This window comes from Rhipicephalus microplus, chromosome 10, assembly GCF_043290135.1.
Source record: "Rhipicephalus microplus isolate Deutch F79 chromosome 10, USDA_Rmic, whole genome shotgun sequence".
NCBI classification, from domain to species: domain Eukaryota; kingdom Metazoa; phylum Arthropoda; class Arachnida; order Ixodida; family Ixodidae; genus Rhipicephalus; species Rhipicephalus microplus.
In genome coordinates this window covers 4,003,561-4,028,461 of record NC_134709.1, presented here as the reverse complement: position 1 = coordinate 4,028,461, position 24,901 = coordinate 4,003,561, and the positions used below count along the sequence as shown (strand labels likewise).

Here is a 24,901-nt window from a genome sequence, read left to right as displayed (position 1 = left end):
ATTTTCCGCACGTTCCTTTTATTTGGAAGGCTGATAGGCTTTCGTTACTCTAAACAAAAAAAATTGAAAATGTGCTCTCAGTTTCGACGTTAGGAGCTGGTAAATAAGGGAACCCAAAGGTTTTTTTTTTTTTTTTTGCCGGGGGGGGGGGGGGGGGAATTACAAAGCTTGTGATCTTAACCCTTTCGGCCCTGGCGGTGTCAATTGACACCACCGCACAAATTTTCCCCTAGTATCTCGGAAACGTAACCAATACTGCTCATTTTTTTGGGCATAGTTCTTCAATGATCCCCACTGCAATTGACATCAATATTGCGGCACGTTTGTGGAGGTAGCAGCCACAAAGAAGAAGAAGCCTGACCAAGGTCTTCCGTGAAGCCGAGGCGCGTAAGTTGAGGCGGACAAGCGCCATTTTCGGGGCGACGTACCGAAGCTGTTTCAGTGAGTATTAGGCTGAAAAGTAAGACGTTGGTTTCCATTTTGTGTACACTATTGATTGACAGAAAAAAATAAGCCACTTTTTTCATTTTCCAATCACAGGGCCCTGATTACCTAATTTGATGCCACGTTAATTAATCCGAAAATACTTGTTCCAGCGGCTCAATTTTTCGTTTGTGGTCTTCTGAGGTCCTAACTACTAGAAAAACGCACGCAAAAAGTGTATCTGACTAAAATAAAAAATGCAGGGCTGAAAGGGTTAAAACGCAGGTGACCCGACCTTTTGGATCGCGTCGCCTGCGCTTCATGCGCGGAGTAGCCTGAATAACAACAAAAAAGAGGACGGAAAAAAGAAAAGGAGAACAATTAAAACAACCTAAAGTACACTCCCACACTTTGTGATGTCGATGCGGGCTACTGGTTAATGGTAGCTAGTGGGTAGGCGTGTAGCCAGGCGGTAATAACGTGGGAAACATTTGTGCGAACAGAGGGTTTTAGGGTTCTGTAATTAGGGACATAGGCGTGCTCAGGGTTCCCCTTCAGGGGGGAGGGGGGGGAGGGGCGAAGGCAGCGCTTAGGGCTGACTTTGCCCCCTTGCTTATTACTCAATGTAAGTGATATGTAGGGTTTAGCATCCCAAAACCTTAAGAGAGACGCCGTAGTGGAGGGCTCCGGAAATTTCGACCACCTGTAGTGCTTTAACGTGCACCCAAATCAGAGCACACGGGCCTACAACATTTCTGCCTCCATCGGAAATGCAGCTGGGATTCGATCCCACGACCTGCGGGTCAGCAGCGGAGTACCTTAGCCACTAGACCACCGCGGCGGGGCAATATTACTCAATGTAGAGGGCGGACTTAGCGCCCCCCTATACTAGGAGATATGAATGCGCACATAGAAGATATAGATGGGTATACTGACCCAACAGGCAAAATGATCATGGATGTGTGTGAACGGCATGATCTATTCATTTGCAACAGCTAGTACTGAGAAGTGTGAAGAACAAATAAAATGGGAGGTGGGAAGGCTGCAGTCAATGATAGATTATGCACTGATGTCACATAGGATGTTTGATAGGCCCAGGGGAATGCACATTTATGAATGTGGCTCCAGTAGTCTGGGTAGTGATCACAAACGTATCAAGCTAGGATTTGGAAGAGCAATGAAAGTGGGAAAGAGACAATTAAGATGAGCAAATACAGGGGAATTTTCATTCAGAAAGGCAAATAGAAATAGCTACTAAACAAACTCAGAAAGTAATCGCTAAGGATAATAAAACAGTGAGGACATACATGAATCTAATTAGACTGTTTGAGCTAGAGCTTTCCAAGGCACGTGACAAGTCACCCCGGAAAAGGAGACACAAAACCAAGAGTTGGTGGGATGAGGAAGTTAAAAGAGCCATAGCAAAACATCAGGAAGCCTCTAAGGAACACAGACGTGCTAAGCAGCGGGGTGAACCAACCGATGATGTTGAAAGATAATGAAACATCTTTTTAAGCTGTAGAAGAGAACCATACCCTCTGATCAATGAAAAAATTAGAAAAAAAGGGGCTTAGTGGCTGACAGAAGCGCACAAAAAAGATCGAAAGGCAGCTGCAAAATTTTGGAACCATCTGAACTCCCTAAGAAATGAGACAATCCTAGAGCATAGGTTTATAACTACAGCTCGAGATGTTTGGCTAGAAGGGGACTAAGCTATTGAATATATAAGAACAACAGTGACAGAAAAATTTCAACAGAAAAGTGCCTTATGCACCTTAATAGACAAGGATGGATCAAGTGGCACGGTGACTTCATTTTCACAATGAGAGTGGGTAAGGACTAAGAAGAGGGTACCCAGTAGTACATCAGCAGGCCCAGATAGCATTCCAATTATGCTGATAGACATTGGATTCGAAGTCTAAGCAGGCTTTGAGAGAGGCAGCGAGCAAAACAATAATCGATGATGAACTCCCAGAGGGATGGAAACTTAGCAGGATGAGCATGATTTATAAAGGAAAGGGGGACAAAGCTGACATAAACAGCTACCGTTCTATAACAGTGATATCAGTGGTCTACAGGCTGGCAATGCAGATTATAAAGGAAAGACAGCAGGCATGGATAGAGGATGAGGGGGAGGGGAACTGCAGAATGGGTTTCGGAAACACAGGAGGTTGGAAGACAATCTGTTCTCACTGACACAGTGCATCGAAATAGCAGAAAAGAAACACAGGCCCCTGTGACTAGCATTTTTGGATATCATGGGAGTGTACGATAGCGTGGTTCAAGAGGAATTGTGAGGAATACTGGACACACTAGGCGTGGAAGATATGGAGTCACTAATCTTTAAAAGGATATCTATAAAGGTAACAAAATAGTTATATAAAGTGGGAAAAACAGGTATCCAAGCCTGCAGAGGTAAAACGGGGGCTTAGACAGGGGTGTCCTCTGGCATCCTTATTATTCATGATGTACCTACAAAAATTAGAGACCAAATTAGAGGGAAGTGGAATGGGCTTCAACCTCTCTTTCGTCAAACGAGGAACACTCATTGAACAGGCACAACCACCATTGATGTAGCAGATGATATAGTGCTAATGGCCGACAACAAGGATGATTCGCAGAGATTGATGGACATCTGCGGTAATAATGGAGATAGGTTAGATTTCAGATTCAGTAAGAAAAAATCAAGTCATGATTTTTAATGATAATGAAGGTAGTGAGCTTAGAATACACGAGGTCATGCTAGAGATAACAGATAAATACAAATATCTCGGCGTATGAATAAGCAATGGGACCAAGTACCTAAGGGAACACGAAATATACGTAACGACTAAAAGTAACAGGAATGCAGCAGTGATGAAACATAGGGCACTGTGGAATTACAATAGGTATGATGTGACAGGAATATGGAAAGGGGTCATGGTTCCTGGTCTGACTTTCGGCAATGCGGTCTTGTGCCCGAGATCAGAGGTTCAAGCAAGATTAGAAATTAAGCAACGTGGAATAGGTAGGCTTGCTTTAGGAGCTCACGGGAATGCACCAAATCAGGGAGTACAAAGTGATATCAGATATCGTTCGAAGGCAGGGAAGCTAGCAGGAAGATTAAATTTGAGAAGCGATTGAGAGAAATGGGGGAGGAACGTTGGGCTAGGAAGGTTTTCAGCTACTTGTACATGAGGAATGTCGATACAAAATGGATGAAACTAACCAAAAATTGACGGGTAAATACTTAAAACAACAGGGGGTCAATCCAAAAAGAACTATCAGTTAAGAAGAAGGTGAAGGAAACGGAGACTGACATGTGGAGAATTTGTATGATTAAGATGTCCGCACTAGAAATCTATCGTACTTTTAAGCAGGAAATTGTCAAGAAAAGGATCTATGATAATACTCGGGGTAGTTTTTTACTGTTTGAGGCCAGGACGGGAGTATTGCGAACCAAGACATATCGGGCCAAATACGAAGGGGTAGACACAGTATGCAGTGCGTGTGGAGAGGAAGAAGAAACTGCGGAACACTTGATAACGTTCTGTAAAGGGCTTCACCCTATAGCTCAGGATGATGGCGCAGAGTTTTCCAAAGCACTGGTGTTTAGGGACAGCAAGGGCAAAATAGACTTCAAGCGGGTAAAAATAACTAGGAGGTTTTCTTATTGGTGGCTAAAATCAAGGCACGAGTGAAAATTAAACACTTCACTGCACAGTACCAATACTCAATTTCACTATTTAAAGGAAAAGAAAGATAAATCTAGTTGTTGGTTCACTAAGTATTACGGCTAGGTGGCATTAGCCGCCGCCCAATCTAAAGGGTACAGCTATATAAATCCACCCATCCATCTATTCATCCATCCATCTTAGGTGTATGAGCAGTGTGACAGTTTGGGCTAGCTGGTATATGACTATTGTCAGAATATATTAGCATATGATGCATAAGCAGCATCGAGAAACGCCAGCGCAGACCATACAGTTGAGTTTTCCAATGTGACCGCAGGCTGAGAACACAGCCTGGTGCACAAAAAAAAAATGCAGTTATGAGACAGGGTTGTTCAAAATGGAACGCGATGCGCGTCTCCCACCCTGTACGAGGGGATGGATTTTAGGCCTGGCTGGCCGTGTCGTGTGCGCATCTTTTTGCGTTCACTTTACGGCCATAGGGAGTTTTTGAATGGCCCCAGTGATATAGCGCCAAGGCATCTGCGAATGCGCAAGACCTAAATTGCATTTAGGTTTTGAGTTGGGGACGCTATTTCTCGAATTTTGCGGGAGCACTAAAGCCTGCCCCAAAATTTTTGGGTCAGACAAACGGAACGGCACCCACTGAATTCGAGAATTAGCGTCCCCAACCCAAACGCTGTTTGGGTTTTGTGCATGCGCAACGGGCTTGACACTACTTCTTTGGGGTGTATTCGCTCCTGCTTGACCCAAAGTCCTTTGCGTATGGACGCTTTGGGTGAAGCAGGAGCGATGACTTTTCGAAAAAGGTCTGCGGTGATTTGGACACTCTCCCTATTCTATGCCACTCTCTAGTCTTGGCCGAGAGCCGTCACTTCAGTGGGTGGCGTTATGTTTGTCTGACCCAAAACTTTTGGGGGCAGGCTTTGGGGCCCCGTTAAATACGAGAAATAGCGTCCCCAACCCAAAACCCAAACACGCGGTTTGGGTTTTGCGCATGCGTAGTGGCTTTGACGCTATTTCTTTGGGGCCTGAAAGTTTTGAGGCCCCTATTCGAAAACTCCCTATTGTCCGAGAATTGGGGTCGAATCAGCACGAGCGACACAGCTCCCTCCGTCTTTCTATATGCAGTGATGAATGTCATGCCGAATTGAATGAAAGCTCTAAAAACAGAAATTCTCACACACACAAGTCGGTAAAACCGCAATTTACTTTGTTGTATTGAAAATTTGTTAGATTATAATTCTACCTTTTCAGTAACACATAGTTACCAAGCAATTTATTTCTCAGCACCACCCGATGTGCTGCAAGACTGTTGGAATAATAGGAAGTTTACGAAGAGGGGCCCCAAAAGTTTGGAGCCCTAAATAAATAGCGTCAAGGCCACTGCGCATGCGCAAAACCCAAACTGAATTTCGGCTTCGGGTTGCGGACGCTATTTCTCAAATTTAGCGGGAGCCCCAAAGCCAGCCTGAAAAGCTTTGTGCCAGACAAACATGATGACACCCTCTCGAGTGGCATGATCAAGAATTGGACAAGTATCTAAAGCACCACAGACCCTATTCGAAAACTCTTCACTCCTGCTTGACCCAAAGCATGCATACGCAAAGGGCTTTGGGACCCCTGTTTAAAAACTTCCTAGTACGGCAGTACCAAGAGCCATTTTCAATGACAAAAGTAAATATGAATTTTCCCGATTCCACCATCCAATGAGCGCAGCTTCATGCCCCACCAGAAAAGATGTCCTCTTTAAGTGGCCCAACAGGATGCACGAACCCAAAAGAAATGCAAGTCCTATGACCTGTGCTACTACAAGATAAGCATTTACAAAAACTGCATGCAACTGGCCCTGCAATGCTTTTTAGTTTACATTCTGCGGCGTTGGATTTTGTGTAGGGCCATACTCAGATGAATGCAAAAGTAATTATCAAGGTCAGTACACAGTAACAAAAGTTATTAGCTCTCAAACTTCAAAACCACAGCAGATGATGAAAAAAATGCTCCCTTTTTGCATTTCACTCTCTAACTGATGTCAAAGGCCTTTTCCAATCGCCCCATGCCTCTCACAAAACAAAGACACACCAGATGACTCGCCTTCTAATAGTCGTCGTGGAGCACTCGTAGCATCATTTTGAAATTTTTTTTACATTTTTATATTCAAGAAGAGAAATCCTTTTCTATCCGAGGAAGTATAAGAACGACCTTCATAATTTTTAGCGCACAATAGTGTGACCCATCCGAGACCATACAAATATTTCACACGACTTGTTGGTGTCGAAACAATTGAAATGCATGGCCTATGTTGTCACTCCCACGTGCTGGATCGTCACTTTCAATCACAAAATGGACCCTGTTGGTCACTCTAGTTAAAAAACAATGTGGTTTCTTTGTAGAAATAAATTATAACGGCTTTGTCTTTAGCGTTGCCACTAGCGCAGTGATACTGGTGAATTTTACAGTTTGAGAAAAAGCGATAAAAACGATACACTCAATTTGTGTGGCCCTTTTAAGCATATGACCACTAGCCCCATAAGAAGATCCAGTTTATTGCGTCTGCTCTCGCGACAGTACCAATGCTTCATTCTATTGAAATTACAGATAAACAGGAGGCACGAAATACATGTTGTTCCGTGGACATGAAGATGAGAAAAGTGAAATACTTCATTACATTGATGGATGTTTAAAAGTACAGTATATCCCCTTCGGGAATGAATTATGATGCACTGCCTATTAATGCATCAAATTCACATACCATAATCTTCACATTGATTGTGAAACGCAGTATGTCGAACGACCTGTCAAAAACCGTAGTTTCTTCGACAAAGTGGGTAGCTACAGTCATGTGCAGCACATCGTCATGGTAGACTGTATATGCAGAAAGTTAAATTCATCCTATCAACAATGCATCGCGCTCTCCTTAGGCCACAGCTTGACATAACTAGTTGTGTACACAAACTTAGTGACTGCCACTGAAGGGGATGTATTATCGTCAGTGGTCGCGACGTTAGTTGGCAGTGTTTAGGACAAAACTCTATCCGGCACGAATTATGTAAGGGTCAACATATAAGGAGCAATTCAAGCTGTACACTGATTGCAGCAAAAACAGCATCAGCCGTTGAATGTTCTGACAAGCGGTTAAGCGGGTCAGCACATACATTACCACTGAAGATTCCAGCATTATAGCTGGTGGCAGTCAGAGTTCCAGAATAAATTCTATTGTTTATAATGTAGGTATGTAATATTATAGGAACATTCTAAAATAGTTTAGAAGTTTCCCAGTCATTCAAACGTGGTTTGTGCCTGAAAGGCAGCAGTTGCACGTTTAATGGGCCGGTAACATGAAAATGGAAAGAATGGAGCATGTGTGGCAATAAACACACACAAACACTGTATAGATGGTGGGATATACATATGAGTAAACACAACAGAAGGGTTGCCTTCCCTCCATCAGGAAATCCACCAACAAAGGGGGACCTTTCCTAATGCTGTGGGAAAATAAATATATATTTCACATTTGAGGACAACACCTCCATTCTGTTAACCCATTACCCGAAGAGAACTTGCTCGTTGACTAGTAACTCTACATTGATAGACGCATACAATGCACACAATGCTTGTAATTACATCACAGGCATTATGCAAGCCAAAGAAACTTTTATTCAGCTCAATCTGTTCCCGTTTTCAATCAATAGTGAGTAGACAGGTAGAAATTATACAGGTAAGATGCTGAAATCTCTGCATGCTTGATGCCCCTGCATCACATTCTTTTTTTGTGATGACACCCTATTAAATATATGGTCTACAAAACAAATTAACTGCTCGCCACTGGCATCAGTACATATTCATGTTCTCTCGCTTGAAAAAATAACCATAATGTTCACTTTTGACTTCCACCCTTAAGCAGTAGGAGTGTGCCTTTTGAAGATTTAGTATTTGAAAATTGAATCAAGCAAAAGTCAAAACTTAATGCAGTGAATTCTTCAACCTTTCAAAGTAAACCTGCCAATGTTTTCCCCTAATATCAGTGTGAAATGCATGCCTGCAGTGAAGACAGCAACAGCATTTTTCGCAGTGGCTGGATAGCGTGCATGAGTAGAGTTGTGATGCAGTCTACTGACTACTTAAGCTCTGCACTATTCATAATTCTCATTTCTTACAAATACTGTGAAATAGATTGCTCTCACACATACAGCAAGTTCTTCCACTATTTGTAATTTATCTTAATTAAATGAAGTGCGGTATATATATCCCTTTCAAGTGCAAATTGTAATGGACTGTCTAAAAATATGCCAAATTAGCACATAATTACGTGGCAGTATTACATCTCCGAAAAAAATAAGGCAATGCATTGTTTTGCATGACTTCATGCAATCAATATTAAAGCGAGATGCTACTCGAAGACACTTTTTCTTTAATATTCACGCTAGAGCGATGAAACTTAAGATAAGGAGTAGCCGGCGCCATAATGGTGCGCCAACATCTCCTTATATATCATATCAATAAAAAAAAAAAAAAACTTAAGATGTTTATGGAACTTTTTATGCTGATTTCAAATATATAATGAGTTTTCTTGCAAGTTGCACACGTTTAGCTCTGCAAAATCTTAACCCTTTTGCCCCCGCTCTTTTCATCCCTAAAATTCTGTAATTTTTTACCATTCATAGTTCATAATGCTTCAAATAAAGTTTAGAGTGCAAATAACTAATTAAGAAGCACATACAAAATATGTAATACACGTGAAAAATAATAGACGTAAAAAGTCCATATTTCACCTACCCTAGAAAAGGTATACATACAATTTTTTTTATTATACAATAAAATATTGAAATTTTAACTAGATATTTGCATTTCTCACACTTCAGAAAAAAATTGGGCAAAATTTCATACAGATAAGAGCACTAGAAGTGCCCGAAAAAGGAGGGGCACATTGGAAAAAATGGCAAAATTTGTGTTTTGAGAAAAATGAGTTTTAAAGTTAAAATTGAGTTTTTATTTATGAAAGATAATATTAAATCAGATGAAGTTTGCACACCAAAAAGAACAATCCTTCTTGTAGTGGCCACTGTGACTAAAGTACGCAAGCACTATGAGTTTGCCCCTCTCGGCGTTTTCGAGCTGAGTCCTCACAGACATTTCGCTCACAGACAGGACCTAGAAACGCTTGCCAAACTTCCGCTTGATCTGGCAGAGCCTTGTGCCAACTTAAAGCAAGGAAGAAGTTCGACAGGACTGCGAAATCCAAACTAAGTCGAGTGTCATGCTATTTTGCAGCCATGTTTGTGCCACATACTGTTGTACATAATGGCAATGTCGTCCCTGCTAAGTTCTCTCACTGCGAGTTCTTTCGACCTCTCAAGATTGGCGCTGACGTCATCCATTGCCGCATCACGAACTTTCCGGCTGACGGGTGTGAATGACTTGATGTATTGGCTTTTGCAAGCCAACAACTGACGCAAATCGGACCAGCTGCTCGTAGCCTATTCCTACAGAGCGCGCCGCACAACGGCTTTCACTTGCGAGCAATGTCTTTTTTCATTCATAACGGAGATAATTACATGAGAAAAGCATTGTTCAGCTGCGCTTCTCGACAAGACATGGACCCCGCAAATAGGTTTCACAGCATATACAGGCGCGCAGTGGCCAATGGCCGTCAACGATTTGTACCATGAGATAAGCCAGTCGCGGCGCTCTAAAAACGCGCGAAAGAGTGGTTCTTTTTATTATTACTTGCGCTGCATCAGCGAGAGAAACTGCTGGTATTTGAAGAGTGAGGCACGACTCTTCGACTCATGCGATCAACAATGGCTAGCGGCGGCGCATTATCGGCGGCAAGGTGCTCGAAAACTGCACACTTTCGACCTTTTTACAGGCACCTTGTGCTTTTAGATGAAATTTTAAAGCACTTCCAGTTAAGTCTCGACCTCTATTATTTTTTTTCATAACAGTAGAGGTACTAATCTTGTCAAAACAGACGAAAATAAAAAATAGTTAATTTTGAAAAAAACTCGTGTTTTTCAACCCGCATCTCCCCTTAAACTAGCATTTAGTTAAATATATAATTATTTGACAATCAGTCAGCTTATATCTTTGCATCAAATGAATTGAATATTAGGCTCGAAATTTATGTCCAGACGAGCCTGCATAGTTCTGTATATGGCAGCTCAACCTGATCTTCCTGCGATACAAGGTTTCAGTAAACATACACACAGCAATACGCAGCACAATGACACGCAGCAATGCACATCCCATACAAATGTGCATGCTGCATTTCGAGCCATTTGAAGAAACAAAGAGAGCTCCATAGCTGATGTGTACAATTTTACACACTGCGCGGCAGAGAATATGCAAATGAAAGGGCTCTAGAACTGGCTGCTTTATTTGCACAAACCTAAGTAAAACAGGCAAATTCATGTAAATGGCAACTTCAGTCTGATCTTTTTGCGATACAAAAGTACAGCAAACATACACACTGCATAAATATACACAATTAGCGTGACCACGCACACAGTATCACTGGCACTCCTTGGATGAAAGAAAACGTTGACTAGTCCAGTAAGAATATTTGCGAGGAGAAACACAGCCATCCCATTGTAGTTGACGCTTTTCCAGAGTAGGTCAACATCATTATCGTCGGGGTTGGCTACATCGAAAAAATTGTAGTCGACGTGTGCGTTGGAAGGTAGCAATGCCACCCGAAAGAATGTCACCAAGATACTCATGACCAACGCGAATGTTCCAAGCGAGTACTGTGGAAGAAAAAAAGCGTAAAGTAATTAATAATCCACACCAACGTACATGTATACCTGCAACATAAACTGTGTTTACAAATGGCCCATAATTACCAGATTTTTCGCTTCAAGTTTTTTTTGTCTGCATTCTGCAGCACTGAAGTGAGTACACTGCTGAATAATGAGATATATACATAAAAATAATTATTAAAAACATAACAGAAGTTATGAGCCTTCAAGCTTAATAATATTTGATGGGGTTTAAGAACACAAAAACACCATATGATTACGAAAGACGCTGTAGTGGAGGGATCCGAAAATTTCGACCACCTGGGGTTCTTTAACGTGCACCTAAATTAAAAAACACAAGCCTCAAGCATTTTCGCCTCCATCGAAAATGCGGCCGCTGTGGCCGGGATTCGATCTTGCGACGTGCGAGTCAGCAGCCGAGTGCCTTAGCTACTAGACCACCGGGGCAGAGTAGCCTTCAAGCTTCAAAATTTCAACAGATGATGACAGAAAACGTTCGCTTTCACATTGAACTCGCCCACAGACATCAAAGGCCAGTTCGTATCACCATGCGTCTCTTAAAGAGGTACTGGTGGACTCGTTTCATGGTGGCTTCGTGTAGTGCTCCAAGCATTGTTTTAAAACTGTCTTTAAATTTTTGTATTTAAAACGAATCCTTTTGCATCCAAAGAAGTATAAGGAATGCTTTTATAATTTTAATGCACAATTGCATAAACTATCTGAGACCGTATGAATATTACATACGATGTAGCATAAAACCAATCAAAACAACCGGCCAATGTCGTCACTCCTATGTGATGCAGCGTCACTTTCAACAACGTAAATAGCCATTGTGCAGTGCTCTAGTCCATGAACAGACTTCTCCGCCAAAATACTATTATAACCGCTTTGTTTCTCACATTGCCACTCACACAATGATATAAGTGCATTTTACAGTTTAATGGAGCACTGACATCAAATTAAATCATGCCAAGATATTTGCTCCAACGAATAGCTATCGACCTCGTAGTTGCGATTTGCGACCAAAAACGCAACTAAGGGACGAATAACTATCATTTTTATTGATTTATATCACTGGTTTATAGCACGATTCAAAACGATCGGCAATCCCGCCATTTTTAGCGCTGGGAGCGCTACCAGTGGTGCTACTTCGTGGTCACCTTCAGATCGCACCACAGCTCACCACTTTTCAACAGAAAAAAGTGACATGAGGCACTTTTTTCGTCTGCTAGGTGCACACATTCAGTCATGCCTTGTCACCTGCATTGCCGTTGTCACCGTAAAAAGTGTCGACTCAGGTTGAATACGATAGTGTAGATCTTAAAATCCCCGCTATTCGTAACGTCGCAAATCATTTTTGCTTCGACGTACCCTTTACAGAAGAGCGATTACAGAATGAATGCCATTCCAAGCAGCATTGAGGAGGTGCTCGAGGATGCATGCTTCGGCCATGCTCGCTTGTGTGTCTCAGTCGGCTATATTTGTGTGTTTTGGCATCCACAGTCCTCAGGTATACGCAATGAGGTCAATGAAATATCTGGAATGGGGATCAGCATAGAAATAGAGTACGTTCCCTGCTTGCCAGGTTCTTCTTTGCACCTCCAGATAGCCCCACTTATCCAGCCCCTTACGGTTGCGGCGGCTGTAACCCAGTATTACGCGGACGCAATGTCTACAGGCGAACTAACGTTCACTAATAACGATACCTGTGTGTTGCTTGTTAGCGATGATATCTGTCTATACGCTACTCCACTTCAATAGCTTTTAGTCGTGTTGGCGTGTAACATATATGTAATAAAAAGACACCCTCATTGCGCTTTTTCCGTGCCTCGAACCAGACAACTGCCACTCCCAATAGTTCCCCGACGTCCTGACTGACGACACACTTTGAATCATGCTCTTTTCTTTGGCCGATCTTCAATGGGTGGTTTGCACCTTGATAATTTCACGAAATTATTCAAAGCGGTGCGACGAAGATCAGACGTGACGAGTGAGTGCGTTTCTAGGATTCGGCATCAGTCGGCGCCACAATAAGAACACTTGGATCGTAGACATTATCGCTACTAGCGCATCGTCACTCAGGATGGCATGTGTGGAATGTATACCACTGAACACAAAGAACTAGTGTCGATGTCGCAGGGCACTCCATTTTTCATTAAACTGTCGTACGTTGTTTGCCATCGAAATAAAAAAACTTTCACGTGACGGACGCGATTGAAATCTGACCAAGACGACCTATGCACACCGAGCAATTGAAGGAAGGGCACATCTCTATTCTGAAGTTTGATGATTGATTGATTGATTTGTGGGGTTTAACGTCCCAAAACCACCATATGATTATGAGAGACGCCGTAGTGGAGGGCTCCAGAAATTTCGACCACCTGGGGTTCTTCAACGTGCACCCAAATCTGAGTACACGGGCCCACAACATTTCCGCCTCCATCGGAAATGCAGCCACCACAGCCGGGATTTGATCCCGCGACCTGCGGGTCAGCAGCCGAGTACCTTAGCCACTAGACCACCGTGGCGGGGCTGAAGTTTGATGTCGGTGCTCCTTTAAAAAGTAGCGATGAAAGCAACACACCTAATTATTGTGTTGCAGAGTCTCTGTAATGACTAAGTGAAATAAAGTGTCTACTGGCTGAGCTGGTATAGATTCATGTTGAGATTTGGCACGTATAAATGCGCACACGAAGAAGAAGACACAAGACAGGCGCTGATTGAAAATTGAAGTTGACTGAAGAGAAACCTGCTTCTCACAGTTGGCAATAACATCGCAACAAGTGAACTAAGATATGCCATCACGTGTACATCCATGAATGAAAGATAATCAAACAGACAATGTTACTTGTGTGAGTGACATAAATTGGAAGTTTTCATCACCAAATTTAACACCATTGATACTGCATACTGAAAAATTATCTTGCAGGTTTTTGCTGAAAGTAAGTGCACTCACCCTCTGACAGATGCAGCGAGAGGGGGCAAATGCACATGCCAGTCCATCTTTTTATTCGTGGCACCTTTTACCACTTCAACAAACTCCAGTTTCAATTTCAATGAACTTCTGTTTTTAATTTTCTTCCCTGGGTCTAGATTTCCACTCACCAAGTCTCGCCATGTCTTTATGAAAAGGCATGCGTGACTTCTCACTAAAGTTGGATATGAATTACGTGTAATGGATAGGCTTGAATAGGTTTGAAGAGAATATTTACTTTGGTCGAATGATTTCGAATCAACTTCGTATGGTGTGTATGACATATAAAAAAATGGGAATATTTATCATGACCTAACTAACCTGCACAATATATTTTTTAATTGACATAGGGGCTCTACAAAAATTGCATTTTTTTTTTTTTTCGTTCAAAGGAAGTCAGAACAACCTTGAGTAGCAGCGAGATTCGAGTTTCGGTAGGAAGCGAGTGACAACCTGTAAAATAACATTTTAAAATTTATTTTACTTATAGCATATAGGTTGTCATAACAAGCTTTTAGGAGTATTAAAAAAATAAATTGATTTGAGTGTAACATGTTCATATAAAGGGGCCCTGCAACACTTTTTCACGGAGCGATGGAGTCACTAAAAAAGCTTACTGCCTCACGAATTCACGACTGCAAAATTTTTATTGTCAGTTCAGTACGAGTGGAGTTCCAAAGATTTGTTGCACGCTGCAATTGCATTCTCCTTTCTTGTCCTGGTGAGGAAGCTGGAAGCTAAGCAGGGAGGGATGGCATGGGGAAAGAAAAAACGTCATGCACGCCTCGTAGACTTGAGCACTTTTATTGCGATAGCAACTATATGGACACTTTCGGCTGGATTTTGCCGCCGGCGTCGATGTCATGCCCCGTATATGTATACGTATCTATATATACATATGAAAATGCAAGAAAGAAAAAAATCCAGAAAAAAACACTTTGTCACGCGCAATCGAACGTGGGACCTCTGCGTCGTGAAAGTGAAGCATTAACCACTGAGCCACCCCAGAGCACATCCTTCACCGTTCAAACGGCAAGCTAATTATATCTACCACACTCCGCTGCTCACGAGTATCTCAGAGGGAGTTGTGTTTTCAGCATTACCAGCCAGATGGCGCAAAGAGCGCCCATCGCCACCTCGCACGGTGGCGCCCGCTCTAGCCTCCTATGCGTACTTCGCCCGGCGAGGCGCATGAGGGAGCCCTTATCTTGCGGCGGCGAGGAGGGAAAGGTCGTACGCCTTGGCTGGCCTCGGGCTTTACCTGGAACAATTCTGCTGTAGTTACCTGGTGCACAAAGGTCACTGCAATCATTGTAGTCTCTGTTTGTGAAAAGCGCGCAATTTTCAGACACAGCAAAGTAACAAATGAGACACTTATTCGCATGCATTCGTACCTGTGAGTACGTTTTGTGTGTGAGGAACGCGGGGCATGCTTTTAATTCTGCGTGTGATCTTTCAATTCGTTGGTATCACAGCCATTGCTTCGCCTTTCCGGCAAAGCTGAGACTTTTTCTGTTTTTTACTTTTTCTTCGAATACGCGGTTTTTCAATCGATCGCGCATATACGCGTGGACAAGTGGCGGCCTCCCCCGGCGGCCCCAGTAATGACCGAGCGCGCCATGCTCAAATGAGCCAATGGCTGTGACGAGTGATTTTTCAGCTTGTAGTGTCATTTGTTGAGAGAAGAGAAAGCAATTTTTAGTTGACTGAGAATTAATTGTGAATTGCAGGCCGCGTGCTGCGCTATGATATTTGGCTCGCGTGTTTTCGGTAGCATCGAATAGCGATTGGCAGCGTTTTCTGACCATACTCAATAAGTGTTGCAGGGCCCCTTTAAATTTAGTGGGCTTCGCGGCAGAGCGAATTTCCCCTGGGTAGGTGCTTTCACGGCTTAGCACATCTACAATGCAGTGAAACTATCTTTACAGGCGGCTACATGCGGACTAATATACATCCATTCATTCATTGCGAATACTTCGAAATTTTTAATAGTTTAAGTTCAAGTCAAAACGAGATCGAATGCTCTACAATTCGTTTGAATGTTCAAATATTCAAGGGATTCTAATATTCGCACAAGCCTAGTAATTAACAAGACAAGAGAGAATGCTCATTCACTGGGCCGGCTGTTTTTTATCTACTTCGTCCTCCTTTTCTTTCGTCTAGCTGCCCTCGTGCTAGCCCAGCCTGATTCCCAGTGCTGGTTTTAGTGATCACACTCGGCCATGACTGCGAGCGGGTAGAACTGCCGGCAGTGGTTCGGGTGGGTGGGTTAGGCTGCATCATGATTGTCTGCCCTGACCACACTGTAACATGCATGGGAGATCTGCCAAAAATGCCTCTGGAGGGCGACATTGGGTGTGTCATGGTGGTCGACTATCTCGCCCACGCTGCGACTTTGCAGTGAAATCGGGCGTTGCTTGAATGATTCCCGATGGTGGATCGACATTGACAGCTTTGTGGTAGTCAACGTTCCCAGCCATCCAGTGACTTAGCATGAAATCTTGACGATGGTACTGGCGGGCAGCACTGACTGCCTCGTTTTGGTCGCAGACCCATTCGGAAATGATGACACTCGTCCTGTCATTGTTCTGAAGACAGAACAACATGCATAACTGTTGAGAGTGACAATGTGGCATCAGCCATACTTCATACGGCGGGTTGAGCTACACCTCGATATCCTGCAAAGCATATGTGTACTTCCAAAGCATATGTACTTTCTTGCATAGGTGGCCGAGCTTTTGGTAAACACTGAGAACCACAAGGAGCATGTGTGCATCTAGAAACCCAGAACGTAGTACCTGGAGTGCGTTAACAGTGCAGTGTTGGCTACTGCCTTTCTCATTACATCAGAATGCCAGAACAAACAAGCAATAACAAATTTAAAGTGTAAGCGGTACGTAAGCTTGCTGGACATGAAGGGCATCGGTATTTATCTGAATTGTGTGGTCTGTCGGCTACTTTCGTTATGTTCACGCATTAAAAGAAATAATTCTACAAGAAAACAGCCGAGGCGCACCAAAAAAAAAGAAGAGAGAGAGTATACGCACCATCCACAGGCAGTAGGAGAGGTTTGCTAGTCTTCTTGAAACGGGATCCACTGCAGTGTGCATTACATACGTTGCTGTGAAAGCAGCACCACTCACTCCAACGGCCTGCAATCCTGTCATGATCCAGTCACGTGCAGAGCTCCTTGAGAGAAAAGACAATAATTCAGCCTTATAAAAACTCGCACGGTCTCCTGGGCAGCCTCACATCATAGGTGACAGTCATCCAGTGTGGTTATTTTATTGTGCACTTTGTGTCAACATATAATGTTTGCTAATTAACTGTCACTATCATTAATGTAATGTGCTAATTATTTTGGTCCTTTTGTCATCTATAATTGAGTAATACTAATTAGAACTAACAGACAAGGGAGCCAAGGAGAGTACAGGGGATGTAATTTGCAGTAATTGTGATGCAAATGTGAATATATCTAAAATAATTATGGTGTAAATGTGAACAACGAAAAAAGGACAAAAAGATGACTTGCCACTGGCAGGGACCAAACCTGCAACCTTCTAATAATGCATCTGATGCTATACCAACTGAGCTTTTTGGGGGGGAAAATCTGTGCATTTTAAGTCAGTGCTGCCAGTATACATGACAGGAAGTGTGGAACACTCTTTTTTTGTCTGTTGGCATCACGAAGCAGCAATATTTTTGCGAGCTTGCAGCCGACGAATAACCCCTCGTATACTACCTTAAGGGACTTAGTCTGCAAGGTTGAGACTCTCGCTATGAATGAACTGCTAGCGGAAAGTTGTCTTCGAACTTCCCCCTTCATTTTCTTCAGATTCCTTGGCTTTCTTGTCAGTTCTAATTGATGTTGTGTATAACAAAGAAAACGAGTCTCTGAGTATTCTGCTTTTTTTATTATAATCTACTAACTCACTTTTGAACTCCACTCAGCTTGCTTTGCTCATTACCTTACATGTGCACAGTCATGCTTTCATTTGCTTTCACACTTCTAGATGTAAGCCAAGTCACGCAAATGAAACTTTTTTCGTAGTTAACCTCCAAGTGGCCATGACGGAACAGATGGCGTCTGCTGGTGCCTACGTAGCTTTTGCAGCTGCGGTCGTTAATAGGCAACAGCTCAGTTCGTTTAGAACAGTTTAAAAAAATTTTAATTGAACCAATGTGGTTACAAATATGCAAAAGGAATGATATTCACAACATTGTATTGAAGTTCACCTGCTGAAGTTTCAACACAAAATTCTAGGCTTGTAGAATAGTGAATTTTAGGTTCGAAGTGAACTCAAAGCGAATAGCTACTTCAGTTGAATACCTTTGAACCAAATTCGAATAGAATAAATCACGTATTAAAAAATGGGCACATTTATCATGACCTAACTAACCTGCACAATATTTTTCTTAATTAAAAAAGGCCTCTAGGCAAGAACTTTTTTTTTTTCATTCAAAGAAAGTCTAAACAACTTTGAGAAGTAGCAGAATTTTACTTTCAGTAGGATGCAAGTGATAACCTGTAGAATACCTAACATTATTCATTGCATTTGGAGTGTATAGCTGGCAAAACAAGCTTTTAAGCTTCAAAAATGATGAATTGATTTGCAGATAATATGTTCATTTAAAGGGACCCTGCAACAGTATTTCATGTAGCCACGGAATGGGTTCATTAAAAAAGCTTATTGCCTTATGAATTGTAGTGTGCACGTATCCCCAAGTAGTACGGCCAGTAGCGTGGGTCCGCTCTTAGCGAGCCGCAGGACACGCGTTAACCATCGCCGTGGCAAGAACACGATACTACTCAAGATCGCAACACTTCATTAACTGTGGCAACACCAAAACGCAGTACAGCCCGTTGCAAAGGCGCAGCGGGAAAGCAAATGGGCTTATCCATGCCACGGGCGAGAAGTACTACACAGGGTGCCGCGAGCACCGGGACCAAGGCCCGGTTGCTTAAGTGAGGGCGAAGGTGCTCGCATTGGCTTTGGAGAGATACAGGTCGGCGTAGCTTGGCCACGCACTAGGACACTGTGCCGCTCTTAGGCCTAGCGTACGCAAAAGGGCAACAAAAGGTGAGCGTTCGCATCGGCTGCGAGGCGCCGTCAGCGAAGCCCGAAGAGCCCCGAACAATAGGAGTCGATGGACAAAAAAGGGAATGCGCGCTCACCCTCCGCTGTCCTGAAACAATCTCACTCCCGACGCGCGCGCACGAAACGTCCCGAGAGACCCCGCGCGCAGTGCCACAGTCGACATCCGCTACCGGGTGAGAGGGGTTAAGTGTCACGCCTTGCTCTTCCAGCGCGGCAGATAGCGGAAGAGGGGAGTCAATCGGGACATGAGAACGGCAGAAAAGGCGGTAAAGCCCGTGCAAAGGTGGTGGGCTACCCTCAATTGTTACTGAGTTAACCGTCCAAAAATATTTAGAATCTGTCCAGTATGAGCAGAGTCACAAAGATTTGCCACATGCTGCAATTGCATCCTCTCTTCTCGTCCTGACGAAAGCGCTTGAAGCAAGGTCAAGAGAGATGGCATAGAAAAAGAGAATACGTCACGTGCATCTCGTGACCTTGAGCTCTTTCTTTCTCTTTTTTTCTTCTTTGAATACGCGTCTTTTGAGTGCGAGCACGCATACATGCGCTGACATGTCTAGGCCACCCGCAGAGGCCCCAACATCGACCGAGCGACCCACGCTCAAATCAGCCAATGGCTGGCACAATGGCTGTGACGAGCAATTTTTGACATTGTGGCATCATTTGCCGAGAGGAGGGAGCAATTTTTATCTGACTAAGAATTTCTTGTCAATTCCAGGTCGCGTGCTGTGCTATTATATTTAGCTCACGTGTTCTCGGTTGTCTCGACCACCAATCGGCAGCGTCTGCTGACCCTGCTCAAAAAGTGTTGCAGGGCCCCTTTAAATTTGAAAAGGGCTTCGCGGCAAAGCAAATATTCTCCTGAATATGTGCTTTCACGGTTTTTTACCATTTACTGCAGTGAAAACACTTTTATAGGTAGTTACATGCGATTCAGTATACACCTATTCGTCCATGTCGAATACATCAAAATATTCGATAACTTAAGGGGGCAGACTGCTCTTTGGGGCCAAAAAGTGACAAAAAAATTCATTTTTTAAAATTGACATATTTGGTTTCTGCAAGTACTTTTTTATCTCTCTGCAAATTTTCACGCACCAGGAAGTAGTAATTTTTTTGTAATGTCATTTTAACTGTCCAGATTCTTGGTGCTGTTAACATGCAGAACCTGCAAAAAAATGGGGAACCGACTTTGAGGCTTCTTTATAATTTGCCAGCACCTTTGTCTGAAGCTCTACTATCAATTTATGAGCGCCTTAATGAGGATTGCAAAACATGCGCACCATGTTTTTTGCTTTTTGAAGAAACTGTGTGTTTTCAGTTTTTTCTATTTTTCTCAAAAAAGTAAATTTGTGACTATTCAATTTTGAGGCCTCAATATCTCTGTAGCTAGGGCAGGTACAACAATAATTCTCTTTGCAGTGGAAACCTGTAAGTGTGTAGAATGCAAGTATGGGAGCAGAATTTAGAGCACATGCCTTTTTAATTAATTACTAATCAAAATTGTAACACAATTCCAACTGCTTTTAAAAATATATAGTTCATTTTGCTGCAAAATAACCAATAAAGGCCTAAAAACAAAAACCTCTTCCATACTTTCACTCTATAGTCATTAGTCTACGTTGGCATATCCTAAATATCACTTTTAATTAAGCACTTTTTTTTCTATGGTGGCCTTAAACAATAGGGGGTGAACTTAGGTTATCTCAGAAACAAAGTGAGTTATAGGAAAACTAATTCAATATTTGAAATCAGCAGAAAAAACTGCATAACTCTGTGCAGTTTTATCAAGATCACTGAAGAAATAAACAAAAAATGTCTAAGACCAGTCCGCCCCCTTAAATTCGAATCGAACCAAATTCGAATACTTTACTATTCGTTTGAATATTTGAAGCATTGGAATATTCGCACAAGCCAGCGAAATTCAGATGTGAGACCTTAATTTCCTTTTCTAATAGCTAGCCTATGATGGCAATACAATAACATCTGTCTAAACTAATTTAGCCTTGCACCTAAGTGCCCCTTTTAAATGTGGGGAACATGAACGTACATTACACCAAAAAATGTCTCCTGTGTACCTTAAAGGATTCGACAACTGATTTTTCTGAATGCATCTTTTTTACGGTGCAATAGAAAGCTCACCTTTCGTAGTGTTTGTGGCTGAAGTAGTTCATTCCAAAGACACATAATCAAGCCAAGTCATTGAAAACGTCACTTCGCGTATGCTCGGCTATGTTGGGTAGCAGTGCACATCATTTCAGAAACGAAATAAAGGTAGCAAAACTATGTCGCTCCAGAATCTTAGCAGCCTGGGAACTGCATGAGTGCGCTGAAAAGTTGCTCTAGCTGGCTGGCGAACATGGGATCATAATTTCACGTGAAGGCAGAGCCACTTTAATGCATACTTAGAACGCAGGCCTGTATGCACATTTTTATGGAGTAATATCTTTTGATAAAAAGAAACTAACAATGTTTCAATACTAACAAAAAAAAAATTGTCGACTGCGTACAGCAATCAATGATCACTTGGCCAGGTACATCGAATTTTCCATGTTAGTGCCGCCAAAGAGGGTCACAGGTCATCACGACTTTCAATGAAAAATAACAATATAACGCCACCTCCCACAAAAAAACAGGGTTATTTAGAGTCAATGTAACAAGCAATCCTTTTCTAGTGGAATCATTTCATTTCATATTTTGGGTAGTCGTCAGTCTTTTTAAAGAGGCCCTGAAACATGTTTTCAAGTAAGCATGAAATTAATTAACTGGAAGAGCCTATTGCCTCACAAATTCAACGCCACAAAAACTTTAACAATCCGTCCAACGCGAATGGAGTTAAAGATTTGTCGAATGCTGCAATTGCATTCTCTCTTCTCTTGTCCCGAGAAGCTCTGGAAGCTAAGCAGGAAGGGATGGTATAGGCAAAAAAATAATCATGCGCGCCATGTGAGCACTTTTTTTATTGTTTTTCCTTCGAATACACAACTTTTTCAGTGTGATCTTGTGCGTATGCGTGGACAAGTCGTGGCCTCTTGCGGCGATGTCTCAACCGACCAAGCGCGCCATGTTCAAATCAGCCAATGGCTGATAGCTGGCTTGCTACGAGTGATCTTTGAGCGTGTTTTGCGATTTGTCAAAAGAAGAGAAAGCAATTTTTAGCTGACTTTGATAATTTATTGTGAATTCTAGGCCACGTGCCGTGCTATAATATTTGGCTCATGTATTCTCGAGAGTTCATTTCTACTACCGATAGGCAGCGTTCTGTGACCATGCTCAAAAAGTGTTGTAGGGCCCCTTTAAATTGGCTTTCCTGCTATCTCACTTATAGTAGTTACATGCGCTCTCTTACAACTATCGTAACAGCTGTTCCACTTCAAGACACCAGGAGAGCTGTCCTCAATGTATCGACCCAGTGGACATATCTACTTAGGCAGTTACTCGAAAAAGCTGCAAGCCGTGATGTGATGGCACCCTTGACCATGTTGACACACCTAACCAGCCAGCACATTCCCAGCGTAAAGAGAAAGAAAGTGGATGAAATATACAGAAATAGGACACTTAAACTTGACAAGTCTGCACACGTGTATGAACGTGTTCAGATGTTTGAGAATGATGCAGGCAATTCGTACAGACTTTCCGGGTGCATTAGGCTGGCGGCCAAATTAATCCCGATTCAAGGGCTAATGTGATTAAAGTTTACGCATGGCCTCTGAGTCACTGATTCAAAAACAGATCTCTGGCGACAGCATTGGTTGTGGTGAAACACTCATAATAATTACAATCATGCAAATTAACAATCCTACTGATAATTGGGACCTTTTAAATTAGACCATGATAATTATCACCATGGTAATAATCTAGATAATTTTTAATGCTCTGAAAGCTTTGTGATGTTAAAATGATGTTGCAGAAGTACCAGAAATGGGACGCACTGCTCACCGAGCTCCAGCCAATCAGTGGAGGCTGAAGTGTACAGAAGGCGGATGCATTGAGAATCGTGCCCCAGTTTCATAGGTTGGCACTTAAAGAGAATACTCATGCTCACACAACACAAGTTTTTCAGCATTCACACTCGCATGAGGGTGAGTGGATGCAAGTTCACGCTCTCACTCACCACGCTCAAATGAGTGAGTGTATTCATCTGTAAGCTATGTCAAGTTTTCAAAGACGCATACCGTGGCTTATAACCCAGAGTTCTTGCAGTTGCTGCAGCAGCCAAGTGGAGTGCCACATAGCCAGCAATGGATGCAAGGCCTTCTTTGTTTGCTGCCAGGAAACCTGACCGGTTGTCACTGTCCAGGAATGATGCCAGAGGAGTGAACAGGAGGCAGACTTCATATGCGCAAGCCAGGGCAACACCAATCACCCAGTCCATATGAATGGGTACCATCGCATACACCAGTGACGTCAAAATCTGCAGATTATACAAACTTCCTGTTTATGATGTAAATCACAAGATTGGCTCATATAACTTCACCTAGGTTTCAGCCACTGCAAATCGCTCAGTTTTCAATGATGAACTCAAGCAAGCTCTAATGGCTCCATTGCACAGGCAGTTCACTGCGAAACAAAATCACTGGCCGGCCTACAGATACTTGTTAAGCAAATGCATTGTTATGTCATGACACCAAAGTTGCCGCAATCTCAAGCCTGTTATGCTGGTAATGCTGTTAAATACTCGTTATAAACTATGTTGTCGATGAAATGCCCTGGTATTTCACAAGCTTGTTTGTGAACACCGAAGAATGAATCCACATAACACAGTTTATGAGTGAAAATTGGGTGTCATGGCCCCTTTGACTTCCACCAGTGTCAGAGCCAAGGTTTTTATGGCACTGTCCCGAAATCTCCGCCCCCTCGAGTCAATATTAGCTCATTTTGTTTTGATCTATCTGCAGATAGGCTTGAGCACAGTTGTATCCAACTTATGTATGACAAGCCTGTTACGATATATTAAGTGACACAATGTTAAGCGATACAATGGTCCAGGCTAGAAATCTGAGCTTGCACAGTGGACGACAGTGACTGTATGGTTTGGCTATGCAAGATGGTTCTTAGTGTGACGCTGGTGGTTTTTTGACGGTACATTGTAACACATGTGGCTACGTTTTATTGTAGGGTATGTGCAAAGTTCTCAAAAACATCAAGAAACATTATTGAAGCACTAGAGATTGAGAAGATCAGTGAAATATATGTAAGCATGCCATCAATTGCTCCCACACACAAAAAGAATTTGATTTTCTGAGTGTGACAATGTTACTTTGAAAGTGTCCGTTAGGGGCTTTGAACATCTGCAAATTGATATGGGCCATTTAGGTGGTGTTGAAAGCAGTGGTAGTATTGTAACAATAAATTTGTTGGAAGTAGCATGTGTGTGCTTGTGCATGCATGCTTTTTTTGTCAGTGTTTTCCATGTTTTTTTTTTGTTTTCTTCACTATACAGGATGTTTTTTTTTTCATTATTATTATGTCTTTCAGAAAGCACTTAATAGCTATACATGAACGATATTGCAGGGTGGACGCGAGTGCTCAGACTGTAATATTAACTGGAGCTTTTGTACGACTGCAAATTCTCCAAATTTTGTTGGAAAACTACCAACTGCACAGGCACACCCATAGACACCCTGAAAAACAGCCTTGCCTCAAATAGAAAATAGCATGATAGCAGTTCCAAAACTCTCTGGCATCAGTCTGTGACGTGCAGAATGCTTGTTAGAACACGTTTCTTCGCAGTACAACAGTGTCATGCCAAAAAACATACAAACATTGGGAACCAGCTGTGTGGCATTGCATTCAAATGTAACTAGCACTTCAAGAAACACGCATCCGAGCAACACATTGACCTGGTCTGCTATTTGGCTCAGCGATGCCCGCATTCCAGGATGGCTGCAGCATCCGAGCTCACCAGTGACTGCTCCATCCATTGTGGCCGTAAAAAAGACACGGACAATAAACTGGGGTTGTTTTGGGCTCGAA

General features: G+C 42.6%; 1 protein-coding gene and 1 long non-coding RNA gene across 6 annotated transcripts in view; one reads left to right on the top strand and one right to left on the bottom strand.

Annotated features, from left to right (window-relative positions):
* Nucleotides 1–163: 163 nt before the first annotated feature.
* Nucleotides 164–24,901, top strand: LOC142774528 (uncharacterized). Its single transcript, XR_012886431.1, has 2 exons — nucleotides 164–441; nucleotides 23,129–24,901. It is a non-coding gene; the product is annotated as an uncharacterized LOC142774528 (long non-coding RNA).
* The window catches only part of LOC119180860 (glucosaminyl-phosphatidylinositol-acyltransferase PIGW), a 46,874-nt gene continuing 29,701 nt past the window's right edge, over nucleotides 7,729–24,901 (bottom strand). For 4 of the 5 annotated variants that reach the window (XM_037431998.2, XM_075874886.1, XM_075874887.1 and 1 more), the window contains 3 exons: nucleotides 23,101–23,339; nucleotides 16,874–17,015; nucleotides 7,729–10,840 (listed from right to left, as the gene is read on the bottom strand). In XM_037431998.2, coding sequence (XP_037287895.2) covers nucleotides 10,502–10,840; nucleotides 16,874–17,015; nucleotides 23,101–23,339 — 720 coding nt within the window. In that variant the 3' untranslated portion in view covers nucleotides 7,729–10,501. Of the gene's footprint in view, nucleotides 10,841–14,454; nucleotides 15,088–16,873; nucleotides 17,016–23,100; nucleotides 23,340–24,901 lie in introns of those variants that run through there. The other variant, XM_075874888.1, reaches the window with a different exon arrangement.